This window comes from Anomaloglossus baeobatrachus, chromosome 3 (assembly GCF_048569485.1).
Source record: "Anomaloglossus baeobatrachus isolate aAnoBae1 chromosome 3, aAnoBae1.hap1, whole genome shotgun sequence".
In the NCBI taxonomy this organism is placed as follows: Eukaryota; Metazoa; Chordata; class Amphibia; order Anura; family Aromobatidae; genus Anomaloglossus; species Anomaloglossus baeobatrachus.
In genome coordinates, this window is record NC_134355.1 from 342,248,365 (window position 1) to 342,275,144 (window position 26,780).

At 43.6% G+C, this 26,780-nt stretch overlaps 1 protein-coding gene across 2 annotated transcripts in view; it reads left to right on the forward strand.

Annotated features, from left to right (window-relative positions):
* Positions 1–26,780, forward strand: part of ASCC3 (activating signal cointegrator 1 complex subunit 3) — an 812,216-nt gene that overhangs the window by 355,288 nt on the left and 430,148 nt on the right. For both annotated transcript variants that reach the window (XM_075340095.1, XM_075340096.1), the window contains exon 13: positions 563–634. In XM_075340095.1, coding sequence (XP_075196210.1) covers positions 563–634 — 72 coding nt within the window. The remainder of the gene's footprint in view (positions 1–562; positions 635–26,780) is intronic.

The window sequence follows — 26,780 nt, forward strand, 5'->3', positions numbered from 1 at the left end:
CTACTACTCTGGTGGATTGTGCTCATTGTAGTCATTGAACATCAGAGATCATAACAGTGAGCAGCCTCTTTTTACCTCAGCACTCCTGGTATCTCTGTTATTAGATCAGAATAACAGTGGGCAGCAGTGTGAGCAACCTCTTCTTACCTCAACACCAGTATTATCTCCAGTGTTAGATTAGAAAGACAATGTGTATAGCAATGTGAGTAATAATTTTTACCTCAGCACTCCTGGTATCTCTGTTATTAATTCAGAATAACAGTGGGCAGCAGTGTGAGCAACCTCTTCTTACCTCAACACCAGTGTTATCTCCAGTGTTACATCAGAAAGACAAGGTGTTTGTAAGTGTAAATGTTAGAAATGTGCAATTTGACAGTGGTGTTTTTTTACATTTATACTATACATAAACAGTTCCAATACTGATTTTAAGATGGTCATACAATAAGATTGTTGTATACAACCTAAAAGAGCATGTGTACAGGTCCTATTTAAGTGTATAATTCATTACATTTTGAGCTAAACTTTCAGTATGTAATTGTTTGTCTCTATTTTTTTTTTTTAGACCCAACAACTTCATGACATGGAAGAAGTTTGCTATGAGAATGTTCTCAGAGAAATTAGAGCTGGTAGACAGGTAGGATCAACATTTTACACAGATTATAGTAAATCATGGCTAGATCATTGTATATGTGTGTCCTGATTACATTTTAGCAAAGCGATTGAAATTAACTACATTTATTTATTTTTTATATTATACAGTAAGTCATGTAATCTGCAGAATTTAAGGATTATCAATACACTCATCATCATTGCTTACATAACATATTTACCATTTGTACTTAATCACGTCTGACTTTTTCTTCAGTGCACATATACCGTATACTGTATATGTAAATGCTAACTTCAGTTTCATGTATATCTATTTGACTTTCTAGAGCTTTTTTCTGAAGGCTCTCAAAAGACACAGATAAACCTTGCTAAAGTGGCATTTACCCAGCAAGAAAATTCTGACGAAAATGCCCGTTTAGTGAATATTTTGCTGTGTAAACAGGGTGCCTATCACCCACAGAATGATCAAAACTTTGGTTCATCTGGTTAAATTATTTTTTTTTGTGCAGTGTAAAAGATCATCATTGTAAACAGGACTCACATTTTCGTGAACCATGGCATCCCATGTGTACTGAGCAATCTAATATAAATTGTATATATAGTTTATAATATAGTTTATTTACTGGCGGTCACCAATAGAACGGATCTTTAGGCTGTGCCAAGGGTGGGTCACTAGTCTCCTATTTAGAACCAGACATCAAATCTAAGAGTAAAAACTGTCCTTAAGGCTTAATGTGCATTTAATTATAAGCAACTTATTTACATCTTCTGGGTTTCAATGGAGCAAGGTTTCAGACAAGTTTGCCCTTCTTCGGATCGCATGGCTGGCTGCGAGACAGAACCGCGCGATCAGAATGAACTCGGATGAACTTCACCCAACTTCATTGTCATCGCGCGGCTTTGTCTGTGTGCCGTGACCTGATTTGCGATCACAGGTAAAGGACTCACTGGTGACCGTAAATCCCCTGAATGACTGAAGTGTGCCGCACGATCAGCGGTGCTGTCACTCAGGTTACCCGCGGCCTGCTGCAATCCTCCACCTGAGAGCGGTGGCCGCGGGTAACCTGAATGGCGTCACAGCTGACAGCGCAACTCACTTCAGTTGCTGCGTGGAGCTCACAGTGAGCAGCGGTGTTCTACGTTCGCTCCTGTCGGCTTCATGTAGCAGAGCTGGATGCGTCGTGGGGCCTCGTGTGGATTACGCCGGACTTGGAGAGGTATTTGGGGATTTTAATAAAGTGGTGAAAGAAGGTGTTTTTTTTTTTTCTTTTGTTCCAAATAAAGGATTTTTTCGGGTGTTGGTGTTTATTTACTGTCACTTACAGATTAATCATTGGGGGTGTCTCATAGACGTCTGCCATGATTAACCTAGGACTTAGTGGCAGCTATGGGCTGCCACTAACTCCTTATTACCCCGATTGCCACCGCACCAGGGCAATTCGGGATGAGCCGGGTAGAGTCCCGGGACTGTCGCATCTAGCGGCAAAATAACGACGCAGCGTCGTCCAGCGGATGCAACACAGACACTTGCGTTACGGTGTGTCGTCAATACAAGTCTGAGGAGAATAGCGCAGTGCGTTAACGGACTACGCTATTCTCCATAGCGGTGGATTGCGCTGAATGCAAGTGTGAAAGCAGCCTAAAAAAGGCATATTGAAAAAAACTAAAAGTAACCTAACTTAGCTAATTGGTGCTGAAGTTCTGCACTGTCAAAAACCCACCGAATGCTCATTGTGGGAATATAGCCTTATGTAACTGAGCTGCAGTTGGACAGGTGTGGGGATATTTCCAGAATAAAGCAGCTATGCTTTTTAATCATGTAAAATCCCTTTAAAAGTAATCTTTGGTTAGGTAAACTGTTGCTGAATACATAGTGCTGAACAAGCTCTATGTGTACAATGTAAGTTCTACCGGCGCTTCCTCTGTCATGTGATCACTGGGTGTATAAAGGAAGGAGCACGATGAGCTTATGGTGGAGGGCACAATAATTGAATCAATTTAAGAATAAAAAATTACAAGCAAAAATAAAAAACAGGAAAAAAAACTGATAAATCTGCTGCCAAGCCAATCGATGTTCCCAGCCCTGCCCTGCTGAACAAACGAAAAAGGTGTCTGATATATAAATAACTGTTACGGAAGTAAAAATGTGTCTCCACCTATCACAAAGAAAGATGAAAAATTTACTTGAATGTCCATACAAGAAAAACTTTTGAAGGGTTGGTTCGCAAGGAAAAGTAAACATTTAAATCCCTATCCATTTGATGCTAATCTAAGCTACTTTCTAATTTTCTTGTAATAAAAATTCCCTACCATTCCCTAACTACACTATCTACTATTCTATTTTTTTTTTATTTCCTGTCTGATGACAAATCGTTAGAAAATCTCAGTGCATGCTGGGATACACAAACAGTGTCATCAGAGGGAGGAAGCTGTGGCCGTGTGTGACAAGAGCCTCTGTCCCCTCCCTGTAAAGAAGCATCATCATGACGCTCATTTCAGGAACTGGTTTGTATCTGCTGCGTCTGTCCCTCCCTGCTGCGTCTGTCCCTCCCTTCTGCGCCTGTCCCTCCCTGCTGCGCCTGTCCCTCCCTGCTGCGCCTGTCCCTCCCTGCTGCGCCTGTCCCTCCCTGCTGCGCCTGTCCCTCCCTGCACAATGCCAGGTACAGATACCGCTCTGTGATTACTGTTCTGAGCCCATAACACAGCTTGTCTGTGCACTGTGCTGTGCATTGTGTAGATTGAAACCACAAGAGAAAAGAGAATATGCACAAAGTGGGATCACCAAAAATTACCATGCAATAACATTTTATTATATCCAAAAGACATACAAAACACATAGATGTACATTAAAAACAATTAAAAAGCAAAAAAGCTTATACAGTTATTTGGTGCCAATGATATGTACCACCAAAATGCACCCCACCCTCTCAATGAGCCACAAACAAACCCCACATAATAAATCAGGGCAAATGTAATAGCCACAAAAGGTTCAGCTCAGTCAATAGCAAGCAGTAAACATGACATGCTAATGAAAACAAAAGCAACCATAGAATAATACTGCATGTAAATACCTCAAAGCATGATAATGACCTGACCCTGAAGTATATGCCTGAAAAAAATTTTTTTTAGAGGCAAAACATATACCCAAAGAAAAGTCGCAAGGGGTGAGTGGCAAAGCAATAGCATGAGAGGAGTGGGGTGTAGACCCCACGCGTATCGCTACAAAAAGTTGTAGCTTCCTCAGGGGAAATGAGGCAGACTATGGTAAGTGTGTCTTAAATAGGCATGTTAATCAAAGCAAATTACTTACAGGCATGGACCCGGAGGAAGGGGAGAGAGAAGTAACCATGTAAACTGAGGACGCCGGTGGGCGCCGCCATTGTCTGTCACGTGACCGGACCATGTGATCACCATGACGTGCAGTCATCACAGTCAGAGCGCATGCGCAATAATGCCAGTACTACAAACGCACTTAACAGTCCCATAAAAGATAGAATAAGCGCGCAAAGAACACATAGATTATGCATGCGAGACAGATAGTACACCCGCGCTAGATAAATGAGTTTGTGTAACTCGCTTGTTTGAACAGAAAGCCACATAAGTGTGCGCATGCGCAATATCCATAAGGAATCCCTGCAGGGACATTTCGGCTTCAAAAATGAATACCGCGAAAACATGATATGTACACAGTACAGGGGTAAATCACCAAACATCATTAGATGAGCAGCAAATATCAAACAGTCATATAGACACCTATGTTATGTTCGTGTAATAATGACGCAAACTGATCACATATTGATGTACCCTTGTAAAACGTACCCATATAAGAACTAAGGAATAATCGCAAAGTGCACCTCAACCAAAGTCACTGGGCAGCACACACTCATTCACCATCTGTGCGCACAGAACAAACAGTAAACATTCACCCAAAAAGGGATTGATTGTGAGAACTGTGAGTGCAAAAATATTGACCTTACATAAACATGCGCTGCGCTGCAACAATGCATACTCCTACAGGGGACATTTCAACCCAGAAATGTGAGTCCACCAGAGATACACACGACCACTGCATAAGTAGGTCGCAAAAGAAGGTTTAGAGGACTTAGAGGGCATGATGGTGGCCAAGGCAACCGCACAGATAGCCATCCTGCATTCGCGTCACACTAGTCCCGTGTACCCTGGTGCGGGAATGCTCAGTCTGTGTGCGCAAAGCGGGAGGCATGTGTGCGCATAAGGGACCACAAGCATTATTGCGCATGCGCTCTGACTGTGATGACTGCACGTCATGGTGATCACATGGTCCGGTCACGTGACAGACAATGGCGGCGCCCACCGGCGTCCTCAGTTTACATGGTTACTTCTCTCTCCCCTTCCTCCGGGTCCATGCCTGTAAGTAATTTGCTTTGATTAACATGCCTATTTAAGACACACTTACCATAGTCTGCCTCATTTCCCCTGAGGAAGCTACAACTTTTTGTAGCGATACGCGTGGGGTCTACACCCCACTCCTCTCATGCTATTGCTTTGCCACTCACCCCTTGCGACTTTTCTTTGGGTATATGTTTTGCCTCTAAAAAAAATTTTTTTCAGGCATATACTTCAGGGTCAGGTCATTATCATGCTTTGAGGTATTTACATGCAGTATTATTCTATGGTTGCTTTTGTTTTCATTAGCATGTCATGTTTACTGCTTGCTATTGACTGAGCTGAACCTTTTGTGGCTATTACATTTGCCCTGATTTATTATGTGGGGTTTGTTTGTGGCTCATTGAGAGGGTGGGGTGCATTTTGGTGGTACATATCATTGGCACCAAATAACTGTATAAGCTTTTTTGCTTTTTAATTGTTTTTAATGTACATATATGTGTTTTGTATGTCTTTTGGATATAATAAAATGTTATTGCATGGTAATTTTTGGTGATCCCACTTTGTGCATATTCTCTTTTCTCTTGTGGTTTCAATTGTTTGTTCAGAATGTGCTAGTGGTTTGTGATCCCACTTATATATTTACTCTCATTTTTGGTGCCCTCCCGCCTGTCTTGTTTAACACGTGCATTGTGTAGATCACATAGTGTAGACTTCACAGTACAGGGAGGGACAGACACAGCAGGGAGGGACGCAGACACAGCAGGGAGGGACGCAGACACAGCAGGGAGGGACGCAGACACAGCAGGGAGGGACGCAGACACAGCAGGGAGGGACGCAGACACAGCAGGGAGGGACGCAGACACAGCAGGGAGGGACGCAGACACAGCAGGGAGGGACGCAGACACAGCAGGGAGGGACGCAGACACAGCAGGGAGGGACGCAGACACAGCAGGGAGGGACGCAGACACAGCAGGGAGGGACGCAGACACAGCAGGGAGGGACGCAGACACAGCAGGGAGGGACGCAGACACAGCAGGGAGGGACGCAGACACAGCAGGGAGGGACGCAGACACAGCAGGGAGGGACGCAGACACAGCAGGGAGGGACGCAGACACAGCAGGGAGGGACGCAGACACAGCAGGGAGGGACGCAGACACAGCAGGGAGGGACGCAGACACAGCAGGGAGGGACGCAGACACAGCAGGGAGGGACGCAGACACAGCCTGGGGGAGGCAGACACAGCCTGGGGGAGGCAGACACAGCCTGGGGGAAGCAGACAACATGGAGGGATAGACTCATCAGGGTGAGACAGATGTATCAGAGAAGGACAGACGCAGCAGTGTGGGACAGACGCAGCAGTGTGGGACAGATGTATCAGAGAAGGACAGACGCAGCAGTGTGGGACAGACGCAGCAGTGTGGGACAGATGGAGGGGACAGACGCAGCAGGGAGGGACAGATGCAGCAGTGAGGGACAAACAGGAAAGGACAGATGCAGCAGGCACAAACCAGCCTCTGAAATGAGTGTCATTATGATGCTTTGTTTTAGGGAGGGGGCAGAAGCTGCGGTCTCTGCCCCCGACTTTGCCCCCTGATGACAGGTCGTTTGAATATTCCAGCATGTACTGGGATTCTCAACTGATTCATCATCCAACAGAGAATAGAAAAAAAAAATAGAATAGCAGTTAGTGTAGTCAGGAAACAGTAGGGCATTTTGAATAGAGGTATATTCCAAAGTATCTTAGATTATAACATCAAATGGATAAGGATGTAAATAGAATTTACCTTTGCTTTTGGACCAACCCTTTAAGGCTCTTTAAACCGCATGTAGGATAAAACCCAAAAATGTGCCTGGTCAGGAATAGGGATAATGGCCGGTCATGAGCTGGTTGCAAAAATATGTTTTTGCTCAGTTGTAATATACGTACATTGCCATGTATTCATTTATTTTCTTTACGTCACATGAGTCTTCACCGATTTGATACATATTTTCTATGAGTGTATGCTATTTGTATTACTACTGTATGTCTGTGCTACATATAGGCTTTGTAGTGCATTAGTACATATAGCCTATGGCAGAGCATTTCTCGAAAAGTAATCTCGCAGGAAGGCCAAATCCTTGTAGTCACCATTCATAATGAATAAATGTGATACTATTAAGTAGAAATGTAGTAGAAAACAGTCGTGTAAAATGAACGGTGTACGGGCAGGCCGCTACAGAGCACTTAGCTGCGCTGCAGATAAAAGCAGCAGGTATCGCCCTTGATTTATTCTGTATGTGGAGTACTTAGTAAAGCATTATTTTAAAGGCAGGACAGGGCCATGGCTGCAAGTTAATTTAGTGCCAAGTTCTTTAGTGCAGCATTAAAATTAACGGAATTCGACTGCTGCTTTGCATTGGATTTTATAGTGTAAAAGGCTATTAGAGAGGTCAGTGGCAGTAGTTCACTTCCATTCTCTTACATTTGGAATGCATATTTCTCCTACGTGGATCAGCAAATCATGAAAATCCAGAAATGGTGAGACGTTCATGTGCACCTATTACTATTGTATCCTACTCATTGAAGTGACATTAATTGTATTATACTTAATGTAGAAACTACCTTGCATTTATGGCATGGGGACAGGGAAATGGCTTCACGCCTCTTTTATTGGCAGTTGACTGAGATGGAAGAGGTAATTTTTCATTCCTCACATGATGGCACTTATTGGCTCTTGACATATCCTACCACAATTTTGAAACAATAAAATATATGGTATCGACTAGATAAAACCATCAAGCTTGTCATGTCACACTATCAGTTATGAGAAATTGCAGCATTTGTGATTAAAATAAAAGCCTACCAGACATAAGATGTGAAAGGAAAGAAAATATATCACTAATGTGTGTTCATAGTGTAGATAAGCCCAGGGGCAGATTAGGAATAGCCTGGAGCGCCCCTGGCAGCACCCGATATATCACAAGACAGGCCACATGATTTTCTTCAGAGGTCATTTGGTCATGTCATGAACACACAAGTTCTCGGTTTCACATCTGCAAATACAAAAAGACACAGAGACAATTTTTTCCCCCTAATGTACAGTGCTATACATAACATAGTTATACATAATAGAGGATACTATGTAATAAGACAAGGCGTTATATAGAAAAGAGGACGCTATATAATATGGAATGGCGCTATACATAACAAAAGGGAATGCTACGCAATGAGGGGCATTGCTATATAATAAGGAATGTATCACTCACTGCGCATGATGATTTGTCTGATTAAACAGATTATTAAATGACTGCCGATTGGTAATGGTTTACCGATTGGCTAGGGCCGCCGTTTGGTCCTTTTACATGTACCCTTATACAGTGTAGATACGGAATAAATATTTACATTCAATAACTTACCATTGACATCTTGTCTGATTAGTGTTTTTCTTAATCATCTTGTCGAACTTTCGTGTCGATGTCCTAATGCCGGGACTCAATCACTCCAGAGTTTTCTGCACTGATCACCGCACCCCTGAAAATAAAAGGTCACATACAGTTAGGTCCAGAAATATTTGGACAGTGACACAATTTTCGCGAGTTGGGCTCTGCATGCCACCACATTGGATTTGAAATGAAATCTCTACAACAGAATTCAAGTGCAGATTGTAACGTTTAATTTGAAGGTTTGAACAAAAATATCTGATAGAAATTGTAGGAATTGTACACATTTCTTTACAAACACTCCACATTTTAGGAGGTCAAAAGTAATTGGACAAATAAACCAAACCCAAAGAAAATATTTTTATTTTCAATATTTTGTTGCAAATCCTTTGGAGGCAATCACTGCCTTAAGTCTGGAACCCATGGACATCACCAAACGCTGGGTTTCCTCCTTCTTAATGCTTTGCCAGGCCTTTACAGCCGCAGCCTTCAGGTCTTGCTTGTTTGTGGGTCTTTCCGTCTTAAGTCTGGATTTGAGCAAGTGAAATGCATGCTCAATTGGGTTAAGATCTGGTGATTGACTTGGCCATTGCAGAATGTTCCACTTTTTTGCACTCATGAACTCCTGGGTAGCTTTGGCTGTATGCTTGGGGTCATTGTCCATCTGTACTATGAAGCGCCGTCCGATCAACTTTGCGGCATTTGGCTGAATCTGGGCTGAAAGTATATCCCGGTACACTTCAGAATTCATCCGGCTACTCTTGTCTGCTGTTATGTCATCAATAAACACAAGTGACCCAGTGCCATTGAAAGCCATGCATGCCCATGCCATCACGTTGCCTTCACCATGTTTTACAGAGGATGTGGTGTGCCTTGGATCATGTGCCGTTCCCTTTCTTCTCCAAACTTTTTTCTTCCCATCATTCTGGTACAGGTTGATCTTTGTCTCATCTGTCCATAGAATACTTTTCCAGAACTGAGCTGGCTTCATGAGGTGTTTTTCAGCAAATTTAACTCTGGCCTGTCTATTTTTGGATTTGATGAATGGTTTGCATCTAGATGTGAACCCTTTGTATTTACTTTCATGGAGTCTTCTCTTTACTGTTGACTTAGAGACAGATACACCTACTTCACTGAGAGTGTTCTGGACTTCAGTTGATGTTGTGAACGGGTTCTTCTTCACCAAAGAAAGTATGCGGCGATCATCCACCACTGTTGTCATCCGTGGACGCCCAGGCCTTTTTGAGTTTCCAAGCTCATCAGTCAATTCCTTTTTTCTCAGAATGTACCCGACTGTTGATTTTGCTACTCCAAGCATGTCTGCTATCTCTCTGATGGATTTTTTCTTTTTTTTCAGCCTCAGGATGTTCTGCTTCACCTCAATTGAGAGTTCTTTAGACCGCATGTTGTCTGGTCACAGCAACAGCTTCCAAATGCAAAACCACACACCTGTAATAAACCCCAGACCTTTTAACTACTTCATTGATTACAGGTTAACGAGGGAGACACCTTCAGAGTTAATTGCAGCCCTTAGAGTCCCTTGTCCAATTACTTTTGGTCCCTTGAAAAAGAGGAGGCTATGCATTACAGAGCTATGATTCCTAAACCCTTTCTCCGATTTGGATGTGAAAACTCTCATATTGCAGCTGGGAGTGTGCACTTTCAGCCCATATTATATATATAATTGTATTTCTGAACATGTTTTTGTAAACAGCTAAAATAACAAAACTTGTGTCACTGTCCAAATATTTCTGGACCTAACTGTATATGTACACATTTGTTTCTGGAATAAGAAACCCTCCACACTGCACCTCAGAATAAAGATACACGACATGCACCGCATCAATAATATATAAAACCGGTCTGAAATGGTAAAATTGTTTGAAAAGTAAGAGGTGATTTTTATATAATTTTGATAGCTGAATTCCATAAACATATAGAAAATATTCTATCTCGTACAGATTTTTCACATGCACTGACTCCATAGGCTTCCAGAAGAATAGAATTCCATAGGATTTCAAAAGGATTTCCTTCCAAACTTTTCTCAAGATGGTGCTCTAGTGTATTGTAGTGATATTCCTGGGCTGATCGAAAAATTTAACATTGAACGAGTGGAGACTCTGAGTCTTCGAAAAAAGTCTGAAAGCTGTGCTACTGCATAATGGCAGCAAGTGTGCTTCAGTGCCTATAGGGTATTCTGTGCACTTGAAGAAAAGCTATAAGATTTTTTACTTTATTCTCAAGAAATGTAATTAAAAAAATGAAGGATGGTCAATATGTGGTGGTCTGAAAGCTCTCTCGTTGCTCCTTGGGTAGCAAAGAGGATACACAAAGTACCCATGCTTTTTGTTTGCTTGAGACACCCGGGATAGGACTCATCACTGGAGCCAAAAAAAGTTGGCCAACAGGACCATCTTTGCATCCTGGACTCAAGAACATAGTTGCAGAAAATTTATTTGATCACTCTAAACTTCTCCGGCCACCACTCCACATTATGCTTGGACTAATGAAGCAGTTTGTGAAAGCTCTACAGAAAGAAGGAAAGACTTTAAACTACTTGTGTACGAAGTTTCAGGGACTGTCCAAAGCAAAACTGAAGAAAGCATTTTTGTGGGTCTGGATATTCGGAAACTAATGAAGGACGAGAAAATGGCTTGTAATGCTTTTTAAAGACGTGAAGAAATGTCTAGGTAGTAACAAAGATCCAAAGTCTATCGCAGACAACATGCTGAAACTTTTCAAAGCGTTGGGTTGTCTCATGAATTTGAAGGTACATATTTTACTTTCCTGAACATCTCGGTGCTGTTAGCGAAGAAGAGAAAGGAGAAAGATTTCATCAGAATCTTAAAGAGATGGAGACACGATTCCAAGGAAGAAGGAACGTGAATATAATAGGGAACAACTGCTGGATGCTTCACAGAGAAGATCTTCATTAATTAATTTCCAATAAAAAATGCAGAATGAACGTTCAATACATTTATATTGAGTACCTTTTTCGCTACAATAAAGATTTTTCCTGCTTATCTCACTTGCACATAATTTCACACTCTTTTTGTGAAAATTCATATGTGATGGTTAAAAATACAAGTGTTTTTTGAAATCGCCATCTGAATCAGTCATTGGATTTGAAAAAAATACATAAACCCAAAATTTTGCTTACCTGTGTAGCTTATATGCATCACACCATTCCAAATATAAATTGACTAGAAGGTGGCCCGATTCTAACGCATCGGGTATTCTAGAATTTATTGTGTAGTTAATGTATGATTTTTGTTATATATATATATATATATATATATATATAGATGTTGTTGTGTGTAGTTACCAAGTGTTTGTGTAGGGCGCTGTAAATGTTCTAGGTGTTGTCTGGGTGTGGGGGGGTGTGAGAGCGGTGTTGTTTGTGTGTTGCGTTGTTTGTGGGGCACTGTGTGTCTGCAGTGTTGTGTGTGGTGCTGTGTGTGTTGCGTGGTTTATGTGGGGTACGTGTGTGTGTTTTGGGGGAGGTATGTTTTGTGCAGTGCATGTGTGTTGGAGGAGTAGTCCTGGGGAGCAAGGAGTATAATAGGAGGCGTAGTCCTGGAGGGAGAGGAGGATAGTAGGAGGAGTAGTCCAGGGGAGAGAGGAGGATAATAGGAGGAGTAGTCCTGGGGGGAGAGAGGAGTATAATAGGTGGAGTAGTCCTGGGGGGAGGTGTGTAATAGGAGGAGTAGTCCTGGGGGGAGGTGTATAGGTGCCCAATGTGTGCGGTGGGCGTGGCCGAGCGCGCACAGTGTGCGGGGGCCGTGGCCGAGCGGGCACAGTGTGCGGGGGCTGTAGCCGAGTGGGCACAATGTGCGGGAGGCGTGGCCGAGCGGGCAATGCGTGCGGGGGGTGTGACCGAGCGGCCAATGCGTGCGGGGGCGTGGCCGAGCCGAGCGGCCAATGCGACGGTTGTCACTGTAATGACATCATTTTGGAGCAAGACAGACAGATAATAAGGCAATTATATATATAGATAATCCACCACTGTGCCCCCTATTAACTATAATTTGCCACTCTTCCCCTGCCCCGTAAATCTATAAATGAATTATATTAATTAGCCACTGTACTTTCCCCCAATTAGTTATCAGTCACTCTCCTATGTCAGCAATCCCTCTGTGTTCCTCCAGCTACCCTAATTCATTATAATTTCATGGCGCTACAATTCATTATATTTATATGTCCCCCCCACCCACCCATATCATTACGTCATGTCCTCTCTCCCACCCCCACCCCACATTAACAACATAATATCATGTCCTGGGTCCCCCACCTCCATTTATCTCACTTTATTTAAAAAAAAAAAAAAAAAAATATTTCATAGGATCTCTTGTGGCTCCACTTCGTCTTTCATGCCCAGTCTTTGACTGGAATAAGATTTTTGGAATAAAGAACACCACAGATTGTCATCAATTAGACAAGCCTTGTCATGCTCTCCTCTCCCCTCAGTTCCTCCTATTCTAGGGGAACTGCGATAAACTGACATCAAAACAATCAAAAACTTTTCAGACCTTTCATAGTAATTTACACCAGAATTCTGAACTTTAACCTCTTATTGACCACCAATACGTCTTTTTACTGACCTAAAGTATAAGTAAATAGCTTTCCTCGATTGGTACAAATGCAGCAGCTGTCATCTGTACACTATAGCTGACACCTTGCTGCATCAGTCACGATTGGTGTTGGCACCAACTATGGCCGTTTAACCCCTTAGATGCTGCTGTCAATAGTGACTATGGTATCTAGATGGTTAACATACACCGTGTGCAGAATTATTTAGGCAAGTTGTATTTTAGAGGATTTTTTTTTATTATTGATCAACAACTATGTTCTCAATCAACCCAAAAGACTCATAAATATCAAAGCTTAATATTTTTGGAAGTTGGAGTGGATTTTTTTTTAGATTTGGCTATCTTAGGAGGATATCTGTTTGTGCAGGTAACTATTACTGTGCAGAATTATTAGGCAACTTAATAAAAACCAAATATATTCCCATCTCACTTGTTTATTTTCACCAGGAAAACCAATATAACTGCACAAAATTTAGAAATAAACATTTCTGACATGCAAAAACAAAACCCCCAAAAATTTGTGACCAATATAGCCACCTTTCTTTATGATGACACTCAACAGCCTACCATCAATAGATTCTGTCAGTTGCTTGATCTGTTTACGATCAACATTGCGTGCAGCAGCCACTACAGCCTCCCAGGCACTTCCGAGAGGTGTACTGTTTTTCCTCCCTGTAGATCTCACACTTTGAGGGACCACAGGTTCTCTATGGGGTTCAGATCAGGTGAACAAGGGGGCAATGTCATTATTTTTTCATCTTTTAGACCTTTACTGGCCAGCCAGGCTGTGGAGTAGTAGGATGCATGTGATGGAGCATTGTCCATCATGAAAATCATGTTTTTCTTAAACAATACCGAATTCTTCCTGTACCACTGTTTTAACAAGTTGTCTTCCAGAAACTGGCAGTAGGTCTGGGAATTGAGCTTAACTCCATGCTCCACTCAAAAAGGTCCCACAAGTTCATCTTTGATGATAACAGCCAATACCAGTACCCCACCTCCACCTTACTGGCATCTGAGTGAGAGTGGAGCTCTCTGCCCTTTACTGATCCAGCCTCTGGCCCATCCATCTGGCTCATCAAGAGTCACTCTCATTTCATCAGTCCATAAAACCTTTGAAAAATTAATCTTAAGATATTTTTAGGTCCAGTCTTGACATTTTATCTTATGTTTCTTGTTCAAAAGTGGTCGTTTTTCAGCCTTCCTTACCTTGGCTATGTCCCTGAGTATGGCACACCTTGTGCTTTTTGATACTCCAGCAACGTTGCAGCTCTGAAATATGGCCAAACTGGTGGCAAATGGAATCTTGGCAGCTTCATGCTTGATTTTCCTCAATTCATGGGCAGTTATTTTGCGCCTTTTTTGCCCAACACGTTTCTTGTGACCCTGTTGGCTATTTGCCATGAAACGATTGATTGTTCGGTGATCATGCTTCAAAAGTTTGGCAATTTCAAGACTGCTGCATCCCTCTGCAAGACATCTCACAATTTTGGATTTTTCCGAGCCTGTCAAATCTCTCTTCTGACCCATTTTGCCAAAGGAAAGGAAGTTGCCTATTAATTAAGCACACCTTATATAGGGTGTTGATGTCATTACACCACATCCCTCCTCATTACAGATGTGCATATCACCTGATTTACTTAATTGGTAGTTGGCTCTTAAGCCTATACAGCTTAGAGTAGGACAACATCTATAAAAAGTATCGTGTGATCAAAATACTCATTTGCCTAATAATTCTGCAGACAGTGTAGTTTTTGGGCTCCCTCTTTAATGAGCATCCTGAGATTATCATAGTGTGGTCTTAATGGTTGGCATGGCAATTCAAGGCCAAACAATGGCCTTAGAGTCTGCTGGCTTTAGTGACCTGGTTAGAAGTTGGCAATATGTAGATGGTAAAAATAACATTTTTCAATCCTGTCAGCCCTCTTTGCTTTAATTCCTGAAAAGCAGCTGAAGGGTTAATAAATGACCTGACAACGGTTCTGAATATGTTGAGGGGTGCGGTTTATAAATTAATTTTAATTTTGGGGAGTTTTACAATATATAGGTTTCCCAAAGTCACTTTAAAACAGAATAGGTCTTTAAAAAAAAATAAGTTTTGTAAATTCCCTTGAAAAAATGAAAATGACTTCTACAATTATAAAGCTTCTAACAGCCTAATAAAATAAAAGAACATTTTACAAATGGTGCTGATGTAAAGCAGATATGAGATAAATGTTATTTATTAATATTTTGTGAGGTGTGACTACCCGGATTAAAGGAAAAAAACTTCCAAATGTGAAAACTACAAATTTTTAGAACTTTTTGTTAAATTTCTGATATTTTTATAAACGCAGTACATATTGACCTAAATTTACCATTATTATAAAATATAATGAGCTATGAAAACATCTCAAAATCACTGGGATATGTTGAAACATTGTAGAGTTATTGGCACATAAAGTGATTTGAAACATTTGACGCGGTCACAACTTAAAGTAATGTATGCCTCGTTCTGATGCTCCATGGTCTTATATGGTAAAAGCAACCTCCAAATTCCTGTGTGATCTGGCAAATTGGAATTACAATGGAGAGTGAGAAGAGAACCATCGCAGTGCTGGCAACTGGGGAAGACTGTGATTAATGAGTATATTATCTCAGTTACATAACATAACAGACATTTAGGCAGCGGTCTGACGGCTGTAGATTCTATTATTCGTGAGAATCTGGCCGGTTATTTCACCAATTTTTTTAGCTTGAGTTTGAGCCGAGTGTCCGCATAGTGTGCGCCGATTCTCTCTGAACAGAGCACACTGTCAGGAGGAGGAAAACAGAAGTTCTCGGTCTTCTCCATTCTATGGGTCTGTGGAAATCAGACTCATTCAGATCCAAGTGCAGTTCAATGATTTCCATGCACTCATAGACTTGAATGGGTACACTCTGTCCAATTTGCACTGCCACACGCAGCATGCCGTGTTTTCTTTTCTCATGACGAATCAGCAAAAAAGCGCTGGTGGACACTGCCCCATTGGAGCAAGGGCTATAGGATAAACATCAGATAGCACTCGGTCGTGTTATACGGTGGTGTGAGTATGAATATATCAGGGTGCCACAGGGTACTGCACTCCTTACCCAGGGTGCAGGGCCTACCCCCCATTGTTCCAGATTCCCAAGCACCGATAACGTACCATCAGCATCACAAATCCCAATCAAACCTCACATCAAACCTGTCAGACACACCAGTGGGATTGGCTAAGGTGGAATAGGGCCACCCACCTAGGGGTCAGGCAGACTGGTGGGAGGGAGGAAGTCAGCTTAGAGTCAGTGAATTGTTAGCCCTCAATGAGTGAGGAGCTGGGAGTTGTAGCTCCCAGGGAGCAAGACCAAGGTTGGGTCGCAGATGGTGGTCCGAGACCACAGGAGTCGGGGACCGGTGGCAGTGACATTGGAAAGGGTGCGACGGACATAGTCTAGGAGGACTGTCTGCATAAGAACCCAAAAAGAACTGACCGGTACCGAGCATGGCAGGGTACAGTACCCTAGATCAGGGAAGAGCTTTAGGCGCCTTGATAATTAACCTGTGTAGGATAGTCCCTTTATGAAGTTTCCCCAAGAGCTCAGAGATTGAAGGCATCAGCACACCACGGGGAATAAGGTTTTCCAGAAAAACAACCCAACTGAAATCCCAAGTGTCAGCACAGCTGCCATACACACGAGTAGCGGGGCCCCAACAGCTTCACGCCAAGTAGCAACAACGGACACTAAAAATTGTGCACGAAGGTGAAGGTCCGGGCTATCAAACGACACCGGTGAGACCGGACACCTGGATGGGCTCCCCTGAAGTGACTGTGATGCACAGAGATTCTGGTTTATCTACAGTGTGAGTGTCTGCTTTATATCTCCATCCAGCACCACTACCGACAGTGAGTACTCTGTTCCCCTGCACCCAGCGCTCCCAATAATCCCACCAAAACCCGAGGTCTTCCCTACCTGCAGAGGGACTGACACCTTGTTGCCCCACACCATCTGCCCCGGGACTCCCATCAGCAGCGGCGGTACTCCCCTTACTGCAACCCGCAGGTGGCGTCACAAACTTTTCCCCTGTAAATACTAACCTTTTCAAGGATAAAATTGTTAGCCGAGCCCGGGCTCAGACCCCTCAAGCCACGACCACCCCGGATCTGAGCACCCCGGTCTGCGCCAGGGCGGCATACCTCTAACCCTTTCTGGCATCACGAACAGGATACAAACTGGACCCACTAACCCGGATGACGTGCACCTTGCAGAACTGTCCAAATCTGAATTGTGACTGTTAATTTACCTTTGCACCATTTTGCTGCCATCTTGCCCGCCATCTTTGGCGCCAAAAACAACTGCGCTATCATCCCCAGCAAAAGGGCGCGAAGCTGAAGCCCCGCCCTTTGTCCAGAGAGATTGGTAACAAGAACTAAGGGGGGGTGTGACAGGATTTAAAAGCGGAGATTAGCGCAGGGACACAAGGACTCTGCAGAAAAAGTTCCTGGAACTTGCAGCAAGATGTCGGTGTCAAGGGACTGGTCGCCTGAGCGTTCCGTTCCCGGGATGGCGACGTGGATTGAAGTGGAGACTGAGCAGCTCTGCAGGAGGATGCAGACGCAGTTCCTGTTCATGCTGGATGACTGGAGGATCGAGATGAGGAGTATGGCCGCGAGAGACCGGGAGAGACAACACCTGCAGCTGCTTGCAGAGATGTCCGCCAGAGAGCAGCGTCGTACAGAGGTTGTAGCCCGCATGCACAGAGAGAAGGAGCACCTGAGAAAGGCTATTTCCTTGGTCAGAGGGCCGCAGTACCGAGGCCTTGTGGAGTGTTTTGACCCCATCAGGGGGGGGGGGTATCTCTGATCTAGGCCTTGCTGCTAGGTTGTTTGTCTCCAGGAGGGATGTTGCAGAACACCTCCCAAAGGGGCACCCCGACTGAAACCTCGAGCCACGGGATATGGTCTTCTACTGCCGGCATTGTGGAGAGCGGGGCTGGTATGCCCTGGAGGTTAATAAGCATGTCATGAAGGATGGAAAGATCATAAAGTAATGGTAGCGGAACCCGGCTATCTTGTATGAAGTTGTGTTACATGTTAATGTGAAATGTTGAAAAATGTTGATTAATTGCCAATGCTTGAAAAGTTCCAATTACCTGAATACCTCACCTGATTCTAGAAGTTTATAATGTTTGCACCCGGTGCATGGACCCTGTTTTGCCTTCCCTTAGTATTTAAAATGGACCATGGATGCAGGACTGGCAGCAGCCAGCACGAACTTGTGCTCATTGTATATAGTTGCACCTCGTGTGGCTACCAGAGTCGTCTCCTGAACCATCAGGACTTCAATCCTTTCACCACGGACACTACAAGGAACTCAGAGTGGTGTGACACCAGGGCTAGCGGTGGCACCAGGGGTTCAGGTGTTTTGGGTGGCGGGTTGAAGGGAAAGGGACAATGGGAATGGACTGTCGCAGGAAGGAGCTGCAGCAGAGTAGGCTGAGCTACCAGCTACCGCTACAACCGGTAGCGTTCCCAAGGTTTCCTATGTGAGACTCGGTGTGTTTTGAAGTGTATTGCCACCTCTGTGTGGGAAGAGTATTAAAAAAAAAAAGAAAAATCTAACCTGTTATCTTTTTCCAGTTCTTGAAAAATAAAAACTCTGTGTGTCCTGTAGCTCGGGGACAAGCTACATTTTAACCAAGAAATGGGGGGGGGGAGAGCCAGCACTGCTTATGAGTGGCATGCAGCAATGAAAAAGTAAAAAGTGTAATATTCACAAATTCATTCCTACTGTAACAATTCAATGAGATTTTTGGCAAATAATTGATCAATGATTTGAGCCCCCCTGCCCCGTCACGGCAAATCTCTATAAGGGGGGTCCCTACACTACAGTTATAATATACAAACGTACCATAAGGTCTCGTATACTGCGCAGGACCATATAGGAACATCACCTACCTGAGAAGTGTCAGAACCGCTCCCATGCTGCAAGGGCTGACAACTGCGAGTAGATGGGCAGTCCAGGTGCCAGTGTGTGCGGCAGAACCACACACACCAGCACAATGTCAGAACTAGCCCCCACAGTGTCAGACCAGCAGACATGGATGAAGGGCGGAACAGCCCCAGGCAGGTGGTGCTTAAGTAATAATGCCTATGGAACAGGAGGCGGTGGCTGTATGTGAACAGGCACCAACATAAATTTTGATGGCAACAGAAGGAATTTGCAAACCACACTGGGCGTGCACGGCACGGTGGCAGTCAACCACCTGACCAGTAAACGAGAAATGGAAGCAGCTGCTTGCAGAGATGTCCGCCAGAGAGCAGCGTCGTACAGAGGTTGTAGCCCGCACGCACAGAGAGAAGGAGCACCTGAGAAAGGCTATTTCCTTGGTCAGAGGGCCGCAGTACCGAGGCCTTGTGGAGTGTTTTGACCCCATCAAGGGGGGGGGGGGTATGTCTGATCTAGGCCTTGCTGCTAGGTTGTTTGTCTCCAGGAGGGATGTTGCAGAACACCTCCCAAAGGGGCACCCCGACTGAAACCTCGAGCCACGGGATATGGTCTTCTACTGCCGGCATTGTGGAGAGCGGGGCTGGTATGCCCTGGAGGTTAACAAGCATGTCATGAAGGATAGAAAGATCATAAAGTAATGGTAGCGGAACCCGGCTATCTTGTATGAAGTTGTGTTACATGTTAATGTGAAATGTTGAAAAATGTTGATTAATTGCCAATGCTTGAAAAGTTCCAATTACCTGAATACCTCACCTGATTCTAGAAGTTTATAATGTTTGCACCCGGTGCATGGACCCTGTTTTGCCTTCCCTTAGTATTAAAAATGGACCATGGATGCAGGACTGGCAGCAGCCAGCACGAACTTGTGCTCATTGTATATAGTTGCACCTCGTGTGGCTACCAGAGTCGTCTCCTGAACCATCAGGACTTCAATCCTGTCACCACGGACACTACAAGGAACTCAGAGTGGTGTGACACCTGGGCTAGCGGTGGCACCAGGGGTTCAGGTGTTTTGGGTGGCGGGTTGAAGGGAAAGGGACAATGGGAATGGACTGTCGCAGGAAGGAGCTGCAGCAGAGTAGGCTGAGCTACCAGCTACCGCTACAACCGGTAGCGTTCCCAAGGTTTCCTATGTGAGACTCGGTGTGTTTTGAAGTGTATTGCCACCTCTGTGTGGGAAGAGTATTAAAAAAAAAAGAAAAATCTAACCTGTTATCTTTTTCCAGTTCCTGAAAAATAAAAACTCTGAATCTAACCTGTTATCTTTTTCCAGTTCCTGAAAAATAAAAACTCTGCGTGTCCTGTAGCTCGGGGACAAGCTACATTTTAACCAAGGGGGAATGTGATGCCCCTGAATATATCAGGGTGCCACAGGGTACTGCAATCCTTACCCAGGGTGCAGGGCCTACCCCCCATGGTTCCAGGTTCCCAATCGCCGATGTCACACCATCAGCATCACAAATCCCAATCACACCTCACATAAAACCTGTCAGACATACCAGTGGATTGGCTAAGCTGGAATAGGGCCAACCACCTAGGGGTCAGGTAGACTGGTGGGAGGTAGGAAGTCAGCTTAGAGTCAGGAGGAGGAGCTGGGAGTTGTAGCTCCCAGGGAGCGAGACCAGGTTGGGTCGCAGCTGGTGGTCCGGGACCACAGGAGTCAAAACCGGTGGCAGTGACATTGGAAAGGGTGCGACAGACCTAGTCTAGGACGACTGTTGGCATCAGAACCTCAAAAGAACTGACCGGTACCGAGCACGGCGGGGTACAGGATCCTAGATCAGGGAAGAGCTTCAGGCACCTTGATAATTAACCTGTGGAGGATAGTCTCTTTATGAACCTGCCCCAAGAGCTCAGAGATTGGAGGCATCAGCACAACGCAGGGCATAGGGTTCTCCAAGATACACAACCCACTGAAATCCCAAGTGCCAGCCACCAAGAGCACAGCTGCCATACACACGGGTAGCGGGGCCCCAACAGCTTCACGCCAAAGGGCCACAACGGACACTAAAAATTGTGCACGGAGGTAAAGGTCCGGGCTATCAAACCACACCGGTGGAAGCGGACACCTGAACGGGCTCCCCTTAAGTGACTGTGATGCACAGAGATTCTGGTTTATCTACAGTTGAGTATCTGCTTTATATCTCCATCCAGTACCACGACTACCGACAGTGAGTACTCTGTTCCCCTGACCCAGCGCTTTCAATAATCCCACCAAAACCCCAGAGGCCAGGGCCTTCCCTACCTACGGAGGGACTGACACCTTGCTGCCCCACGCCATCTGCCCCGATACTCCCATAAGCAGCAGCGATACTCCCTTACCGCAACCCGCAGGTGGTGTCACGAGCTTCTCCCCTGTAAATATCCCCCTTTTTCAAGGATCGGAGTGTTAGCCGAGCCCGGGTCCGGACCCCTCGAGCCACGACCACCCCGGATCCGAGCACCCTGGTCTGTGCCGTGGCGGCACATGAGCATAACACATTTTGTGGCAGTGATGCTTTAAAGCCCTTTGTTATGGAACTGCATAGCCCGCTTAGTTTTTTTTATTATCATTTTTGCCACGTAAACAAAAGCCTGGCAAACTTATTTAAAAACAAAACCTTGAAAACTGAATGGAGCAGATCTGAACTGACACAAAGTAACCATTTCAACTATTGAAAAGATGCGGTTGCTGAACTGATCAGTGACATACTATTTACTGCTCTAGAAAAGCAATAGAAATGCTCTATAGTGAGTCAAGCCTTAGAAGGGAAATACACGCCGTATTTAATTTTAGTATGCAGGCTATTGTAAGAGAAGTAAAAGGTACAATGTAAATGAACTCGTCAAGGATGTTTGACCCTTCTATTGGTAATAGCCAGAAAATGTGTCTGTTATACCTTTAACATTAGCTACACACTTACAGCAGGGGTGCAGTGCTGACAGATTATTACTCCAATTGCTCCAATTCCTTTGGGCTTCAGTCCTAGCCCATTCAGTTTAAATTCCCTGTGGGTGGAAGTGTTACACAACAGAGCATACAATTAATGCTTCTGTGCATTCTTCTCTGATATATTTCTTGCCCAGTCTTTTGTCTTTTGCAGAATATGGCAAGCCCCCTCTGCTTTTGATTTATAACTAGGATCATCTCTTGTGTGCTGTTCTCACCTTGTTGCCATTGCTAATCATTTATGTACCTATTTCATCAGGCACTATATCATTGTGTCGCTTTCTTGTTCTACAAAAGTATGATAACCATGACATACCATATACTCTAAGCTTATGTTCCCTTTCCAACATTACATTACAGCCTTTATGAAGTTACAATTAAAGTTGAGTCACTTTGCAATTGCGTTTTGAGCTACAATATATATATGTTATTTCCAAGTGCAGTCTTCTAGGTGCCATACAGTGAGAAGTTTTGCATCGTCTCTTTAGGATATGTTGCAGGGTAGGAAGATCTCAAGTCCTATAAGTCTTATACTGCCCATAGGCTCCCATTGTAAAGCCACATATGATGAAGTATGCATTAAAAATGAAGAATTATTGCAATAGATAAAGACAGCTAGAAGACCAGAGCTCAATGAACATTGAAAATAAGATTTAGATGAGGGTCAATTTAGCACTATAGGGTGCTTTACACGCTGCGACATTTCTAACGATATATCGTCGGGGTCACGTCGTTAGTGACACACATCCGGCGCCGTTAGCGACATCGCAGCCTGTGACCCCAAGGAGCGACGATCAACGATCGCAAAAGCGTCAAAAATCGTTGATCGTTGACACGTTGCTCCTTTTCATATCATTGATGGTGCATGCCGCTGGTTGTTCGTCACTCCTGCGGCATCACACATCGCTATGTGTGACACCGCAGGAGCGATAAACATCTCCTTACCTGCGTCCACCGGCAATAAGGAAGGAAGGAGGTGGGCGGCATGTTCCGGCCGCTCATCTCTGCCCCTCCTCTGCTATTGGGCGGCCGCTTAGTGACGCCGCTGTGACGCACTATGACATTGAACGCACCTCCCCCTTGAAGGAGGGATTGTTCGGCGGTCACAGTGACGTCATTAAACAGGTATGTGCGTGTGACGCTTACGTAGCGATAATGTTCGCTATGGCAGCGATCACCAAATGTCGCGCTAACGACGGGGGCGGGTGCTATCGCACACAACATCGCTAGCGATGTCGCAGCGTGTAAAGCACCCTTAAGTCATCATCGCAATACAGTACAGGTTGCTAGCAAAAGTTGCATCCACAGAAGGGTCAAGAAAAGAAATGTATTAAACCCCAATCAGCTCTTCCTGACTGCAGAGATTGGCACCCTAACAAAAGCGATATGTTGCCCTATTTAAGTTGGATAGACTACAGTGGAAGACCTTAGTATGCCACCTACCTATTACCATAAATGACCAAATGTTCAAGATAAATAAATAGAAACCAGAAATTTCCCCATATTAGTGCATCAAATCACATACCTTTATGTATTAGTCCCGATGAGTTTTCCTTTGTTGTTATGAGGGTCATCAGGGTCCAAAGAAGGAAAATTTGAAGGCGCTGACAATGAGCAGTGTCACTCCATGGCCACTAATTGGATAAATAGAATGCAGTTGGGTCTTTGAGTGGTGTCAAGACTTAACCAAAGTTTTTAGGCGTCTGACGGTCTGGCACACTGCTGACTGCTTCGGCCAACAACCAGCTGGAATACAGATGCCACTCTAACCTATAACACAGGCCATCAATAATTGTTGGTCAGCCCAAGGTTAGTTATGACACATACAGATTGCTCCAAACTTATTTTTCATTTTGGCTTTGGATATTCCGAGATAAGTAGAGTAAAATTATCATCTTTGGAAGAAACAAAAAATGTGTTGTGTTGTCAGGCGCTGTGAATTACACTTTGCCAACCATCTCAAGATATCTAGAGCCAATTGGAAATCATTATGTAAAAAGTTCCTAAACTTTCTCTGTAGATTCTATCTGTGAATAAAGTAAACCAAACATTTCAACAGAAGAAAATAATTAGGACCACGGAGGATAACAGTACGTGAGATAACAGCCAGTATGGAACAAGCTGTTAATGGGTGTAATCTTTTCTTCTAGACATTGTATTCCGTACAAATTGCAGATGTTTTGTTTTTAGCCATTAACAATGGATACATTTATTATCGAGTTCTAATTACATACCACAGCTTAGGTATTAGTCCTTGCACACATTTATTACTTTATATAAAGGCATAGAAATATTTACAAGTTGAGCTACTGGAGAGCAAGGCTTGTGGAAACCATCTAGGAAAATGCTGTAGGGTTTAACGATGAGGCACTAACCTAACATGCATAAGAAATACATAACAGAAAAATTATTGACAGCTGGTGTCCAGCAATTTAATCCACTCCTTCCAAATCTGCCTTGGGGAGATGTCAAGAGGTGACTCGTTTCATTTCAAACATTTAGATATGCCGGTTACAACTTAGCAATCTCGTTCCATGGCTCTGGTCGCACCTAGCAGACACAGCGATGGTGGCAGAGTTTTCTAGAAACTAAGCGTGATATCTTAATTTTCCTTGCTTAAATGCCAAGTGTCTTGATGTACAAGCGGTTTAAATGATTATATATGGGTACAGTTCTATATTCATGTGTTTAATACACATTCCGCATATCCTTGCCATTTGCAGAAGAAAGGACAGTGGGAGGTAGTTGTATTTCACTCCGGCATGTGTTATGACAGATGGAGAAAATCTTTTCATGTTGGTTTTTCAACAGTCGTACTCTGCAAGACTCCAAGCTCTTCCTGGCTACTGGGAAATTAAAAGTTGGCGATTCAGCCTTTAATTTTTATCCATCTGCTCCAGCTAATGAGACGTCTCATTTGTAGGCTTCACTTTGAATTACCAAATGCATGTGCAGCTTTATCATTCTTCCTCCCAGTGTGCCATCTCCTCCTGTGTAACTTACAAAGATGGATAATATTAATAATAATGGATAGCTTACTTAAACTTGGGGTTTTTGATAGACTTCTCTCGCTTAGGCGTCTTGGATTGATTCTTAGAGCCAGCATTTTCTCTTCATTTCTCACACTCATAATTTTGAATAAACCTCTTTTGTACTCCTACGAGCATATTCATATTCGATGCCATAAACTGAGAATGTAATGTATCAGTATCATAAAAGACGCGACATTTGCACGCAAGCAATCACATAAATAACATTTAGCTACAAAGGTTTTATCTATTGGGGCTATTTCTAATGAGAAACTAATGCTTTATGTTGTTTGTAGTGAATACATTACACCAGACTGGTATTACTCTAGGCAATCCGTTTGCAATCCAAACTCTAGGGATAAATCATATTTGCCTATTATCTCTGTGTCAGGTTTCAGATATTGAAAACCATTTTTCTGGTATATTGTTTCAGCCATATTATGGTGGAATGATGATCGTCTAATTAACTGTAATCCTCATTCAGACATCCGTATTTCACACGCTGTCTGTGTTTTTCATATGTATAACACATGGCCATTATAGTCTAAGGAGCTGTTCACTTCTGCACAAGTCCAATTTTAGTCTATCTCAGAGATCAAAATATCACCTGTATTGGAAATAAGTGGATATTTTAAAATGCAAATTTGCTAAATTTACCCCAATTATTTGATTTGCGGCACACAAAATTTGTGTAAATCTCAATACTGGAAAGCTTGTAATTGCTTGGAAAATAAACACTGAAGAGGAGAGAGAGCACCCAGCGGAGCATATGGCTTTGGTCACATAGCATTTGGACCTACATTCTGTAGCTCTTTCTGGGCTTACATCTGGGCCCCTGCAAAACAGGCTTTTGCCGTACATGCTGACGTGGCTATTGATTTATTATGAAGCAGATTAAGTCACAGTCTACTTTGTCGTGTGTCATTTTCATCTGCATATGCCTAGTTAAAGGGAAACAACAAACAGGTTTTTGCCCTATAAACTAAAGGTAGAGCCATAATGATGCTAGGAAGCTGATTAAAATGATACCTTTAGCTAATAAATCCAAGTCTTGATTGCAGAATAATTTTTGTCCAAACATCCGAAATCGATGTCAATGTTCAGTGCCTTGATCATAGGGGCAGGACTTTGTTGGTCGGGCCTTCTGTAATGATTGCTCCCCTGGCTGTCTGCCTCCCCTCTATTTAAATTTCTCTCCTCTGCCCCCGTGATTAGAGCTATGTCCAGCACGTGTGCAGTACTATTTTCAAGTATTTTTCCAAGTCTTCAATAAAATGGCGCCTGAATCAGCTCATGCGCTTTCCTTGATCTCCAGCATGTTTTTACTGAGGACGCTGTGGAGAGAAATATAAGCAGTAGTGGCGCACGTGTTGATAAAAAACCAAAATTCAATCTGCACATGCTCCGCCACCGCTCATATTGGTCTTTACAGTGTTTTCAAAAAAATGGTGACGAGATCGTGGTACGCCCATTTGCTGATTTTGGTGCCATTTTATTTAAGATTTGGAGAAAAACTTGAAAATAGTGCTGCGTATGTGCTGGACATAGCGCTAATCGCTGTGGCAGAGGGAAGAAATTTAAATACAGGGGAGGCAGACAGCGAAGGGATGAATCATTATAGAAGACCTGTCTCACAAGTCCCGCACCGATGCTCAAGGCACTGCATCAATGACATCATTTTTGAATGTTTGGACAAAGATTACTCTGCAATCAAGACTTGGATTTATCAGCTAAATCAGCATCCTAGCACCAATATAGCACTGCCTTTAGTTTATAGGGCAAAAACCTGCTGGTTGATTCCCTTTTAAGGCTATGTGCGCATGTTGTGTA